Source organism: Macrobrachium rosenbergii, chromosome 22, assembly GCF_040412425.1.
Source record: "Macrobrachium rosenbergii isolate ZJJX-2024 chromosome 22, ASM4041242v1, whole genome shotgun sequence".
NCBI classification, from domain to species: Eukaryota; Metazoa; Arthropoda; class Malacostraca; order Decapoda; family Palaemonidae; genus Macrobrachium; species Macrobrachium rosenbergii.
The window spans coordinates 48,938,391-48,942,984 of NC_089762.1; the positions used below are offsets into that span (position 1 = coordinate 48,938,391).

General features: G+C 37.5%; 1 protein-coding gene across 1 annotated transcript in view; it reads left to right on the forward strand.

The window, feature by feature from the left end:
• The window catches only part of LOC136850499 (uncharacterized), a 14,281-nt gene extending 10,057 nt beyond the window's left edge, over nt 1-4,224 (forward strand). The window contains exons 7-9 of the mRNA XM_067124069.1: nt 1,337-1,551; nt 2,427-2,582; nt 4,075-4,224. Coding sequence (XP_066980170.1) covers nt 1,337-1,551; nt 2,427-2,582; nt 4,075-4,224 — 521 coding nt within the window. The remainder of the gene's footprint in view (nt 1-1,336; nt 1,552-2,426; nt 2,583-4,074) is intronic.
• The last annotated feature ends 370 nt before the right edge of the window (nt 4,225-4,594 follow it).

Genomic DNA, 4,594 nt, shown 5'->3' on the forward strand with positions numbered 1-4,594 from the left:
AGAAGGAGGAGGGTATGATGTATAACATTAAGTGTGGGTTTCCACCAAAAAATGGTGAGGGCCTTCTTGTAGTGGAGGTAGAGGTGGTCCGTGTTACCATCGAGGATTTTGGTGTTCCTCAAAATCCACAGGTGTTGGGGGCTACTGCCATGTTCCCCAATGCAGTGCTGGTATACCACCTCTTCACGTTAATGGAAGGCGATCTCTTGGAGTGGCAAGTCGTGGTCATACCAATGTATAAATGGTGGCATCCATTCTCGGGGCACAGTATTCGATAGACTTCTCCCCTCTTCATGGGATTGCTGCTGACAAAGGGACTATTCTTCATGAGGTATTGGGCAGTCCTCTGATCCTTATAGTACATCACTAAGTCAACCATCACGTCTACTTTCGGCATGGGTTACATGAGCCCTAATGATGTTCTTCAAGGCCGCCTCGTCCTTCTTATACTCATTATTCATAATTCCCCTATGAAACAATTTTATAGTCTTTGCGCCCTCCTGGGGGCAAGGCTTTCCAAACGGTACCACCTGTTGATGCTGCTTGCTGATGATGGTGCAGAGAGGTTGTTGGCTTCATGCGTTTTTACATTGCCCTAGATGTCGTCATTGTAGTTACCCATAATCTTGGGAAGGTGCATAGCACCTACAGCAGCGTTAATTCTGAAAATGATGTAGTTTGCTTCGCCCCTGATATCACTGACAGAATTCCCCATAATACAAAAAAACTTGGATGGACTCACAGGTCTGTCATCAAGTTTCCTGAGGTACTCCTATCACTTAATCAGGAAGAAGGTAGCTGTTTTAGGCCCACAAAAGCCCTCTGGCGGCATCTTTCATCTCCCTGAGATGAACTATGCCCAGTCAGTGTCCCCACCAGAATGACAGGTTGAAGTTTGTTGGTGGCACAATAAGTCCATGATCTTGCAGGGCAGAGATAGAATCAAAGAGGATCTTGATTTTGGCACATTTAACGCCAGCTAAGTCTTCTCAAAGACGTGGCAATTCAACTTCTGGAGCAAGGCATGTTAGGTGCACGGGGCTGGTAGTTGGTGAGGTTGAAAAAAAGTGTTACCCCCTTTTGTGAGGAGAAGTAGATGTCAGCCATTATACTGCACAAACTTACTGTGAACTATATGCTGATGGCAGGTGTAGTCCCTGTCCTGAAGAGACTTAGGGGTGAGGGTGATTTCAACCTTGTTAGGATGCTCTCTAAAGGCATCCCAGAATGTCAAAATAATAATAATAATAATAATAATAATAATAATAATAATAATAATAATAATAATAATAATAAAGTTCTTTAAATGCAAGCTTCATAAAACATTTTTCTACAGCATCAATCTGGGAACCACGAGATGACCCTTCGCGAGTGGCTGGGGGCTTGTGGGTGCTCATGGCATTTATTATATCTTGTATCTATAAATCAACCCTCTTTGCCATGATAATAACACCCAAAGTACAACTGCCATTCAATTCGTTTGAAGAACTAGCAAGAACAGACATTGTAGTCGGGGCACCTACTGGCAGTCGATTTCAGGAAGTTGTGGAGGTGAGTATTTTGTATGGATGTTTAAATTTGAAATCTATAATGACCTAAGAATTTCAGTTAGTATTTAAAAATGGGAAGAATACTATTAATTGAAATTTCTGATCTCATCTTCCCATTCTAACGAAGACCAACAACGCAACCTGAACTGTTCAGGAAACCTAGAAAAAAATTTGAAATATTCAGTCCAATCTGCTCATCACATAAGAGAAATTACAGCAACCTGTGAACCAGCAACCCACCTACTTTTAATAAACTTAGTTCTATCCACTTGTTACTGACAACATACCTAAACGCTAGGGTATTTACTAATTTCCTTACACATAGTGCCAAGCAAATGCATGCCAATCTTCTCTGTACTATGGATACCCAGCAAACTACAGCCTCCTTGTGAACTTCACTCAGAGTTCGGGTAAATCTGTTTTAGTCTTTCAGCGTCATTATGTCTAAATTTAGACTGAGCAGATTATAGACATTTGGTATAGTGCTTTTGTAATTTCTAATATTTACAGCTATTCCATATTATTTTAATTAGAATTTTGGGAAAGATTGTAACATTGTGAGTTATGACATATTAATAACTTCTAGATTTTAATCTTTTGGGATGGTCTTTAAGCATCAATTTCCTGAATTGAAATTTTTCTGTATTATACTCTTTAAGAATTTTAATCTGCAAAGAATTCAGTCTTCTGGCATTCCATACTATAAGCGCCAAGCCTAATCTAAACGCCACTGCATTCATATCAACAGCAACTCCTCTCAGAGAGTTCATCTTTAAACTAAAACTAATCGAGTATCCCTTTGCATTTCTCCATATTTTTGGTTACATCAGTACAAAAACATAAAACTGCTTCTCATTTGAACTTATACTTCAACAGAATGCCTCGAAAGGATCTAAATTAGGGGGAATCAAGAAAAACATGATGTACTCCAGCAACAGTACAGACGGAACAGCTGGATTCCTCAGAGGAAAATGGGCTTTAGCTACTGTCAGACGAACTCTTCTATATCACCTTCAAGAGGATTTTACAGCGGTGAGTACCAACAGAGTAGCTTCTAAATGTCCATAGCTTCAAATACTTCCCTTCAATGTTATTCCCTGTCAGACATAAGCAACTAGACTTGGTGTAAGTGAGTAATGTGCCGGAATATCTACTGGAAAACTAATGCTTGTCGCAGATCTTAAATAAATCCTTGTGGCCACATGATTTCCCACAAGAACACGATGGTGTTTTTCATCTGAGTTGGCATGAATTATGTACTATAAAATAAGCGCCCGATTCTCAGTTACTTCTAAAAGACCTAACATTTCTATTACTAATAAATGATCTAATGCTGAACACCTTTGTCTAGGTAAATCTTGAGGGGTCCAGGTCTATTTCCACTTCATAATAAATCTACTTGAATGACCCTTGGAGGGGTTTGAAGCCTCTCGATAAAATCTTGGTCTAAGCCCATTCTGCCTATAAAATCTAGAGAACCAGTATTTATAGTGATCCCATGACAATCTATCGTTACAAGCATTTTTTTTTTCATCCTAGTAAGCAGAGGAGAGACGAATAAATAACAGTGAAAACATAAGTTTTTGATTAAGTTCTTTTCACCTTATTATTGCTGTTTTCTAAAATGCCCAATATAATCTCGTTCAAATGGAATAAAGGGTCCACAAATGTAAACTCATGTTAAGAACATTTAAGAATTTTGCAATGAACTTGGATATTTCATTGTAGAGTTTTTATCCCATCTAACATGCCAGAACGGGTAATGCTGCATCAAATGGCCGACAGTGTATTATAACAAATCCTCAAGCCTGCTTTCTTTCTGTACAAGATGTACTAGTCAATTTAGCTTTGTCTAATGTAAAGAATCCATTGAAAGGATCTTTGGTATGGAGATTCAAAATTATTTCAATATATGAAAAATACTTGGACATTTCATTTTAGAATAATTGAATATTTTAACCATGCACAATGCATGAACATTATTGCTTTTTCAGAACTATACTGTAAAACATATGTAGATCAGTGCTGCATTTCATCATTCTGAAAAACAAATCTACTAAGATTCCATTATTGTCAAAGAATCACCTTTAAGGCCTAAAGTCGATAAGATGTAAATAAAATAAGTTTCAGTTTATAACTTTGTCTAAGTGCTTGTTACAAAGACCCAATGGAAAGGATCTTATTCTCAGAACTCAAGATTCAAAACAAAACTTATTTGTTAATCTCTGATGAGAAAATCCTACTGTATAGCTTTAAAACCTTTGACATTAAAAATTTGAAGTCATCACTTTGAATATAGTTTCCTGATAACCATACTATGTAAATGATAACGTAACTTTTACTTTCTTCTATTGCTCCATGTATTCTCCCAACCAATATAGAATGATTAGTTTTTACTCATTTATTGTTACTGTTGTATTACTGTGAAAGATGACATAACAACCAAGGTTTTCTGACAAAGCAACTATTTCTTTTCAGGATCAGAAATCTGAAAGAATTTGGAATCTCTGAGTACCTGTTCCAGCAGCACGTGGCCAATGCTACTTACTGCCTACAGTCAGTTGGTTCAGGGTTCACAGATGTGGCGAGGCCTCTCGCCCTTTATAATTTCTATGGAGTGTTCTCTGTTTACTTGGGAGGTATGTTGGCAGTTGATGATCTTAGCCCTATTTAGTTATGAAGGCATGGTTTTAATCAATATCCCTTCAACTCCGTTAATTTACATGACCAGTATTTTCCACAGCTCATTCAACTCTGTCATTATGCTGACAAAAGTTATCAGAACATTAGAACATTATCAGATATGCTTCAAGAAGAAACTAAAATAACATAATCATGTAATAACCAAACGCCTTTTGTCAACAGGAATGATCTTAGGTAGCATGACCTTTCTGCTGGAGATGGTGACAAGGGCAAATTTCACAAGGAACCTGTGATGCAAGATGCGAACCTATTTATCAGAAGAATTTACAAAAATTCAAACATCAGTACATTGAATTTATTTAACCCGAAATTTAATTTTTTTTCGGGGGTTGGGTGGGCTA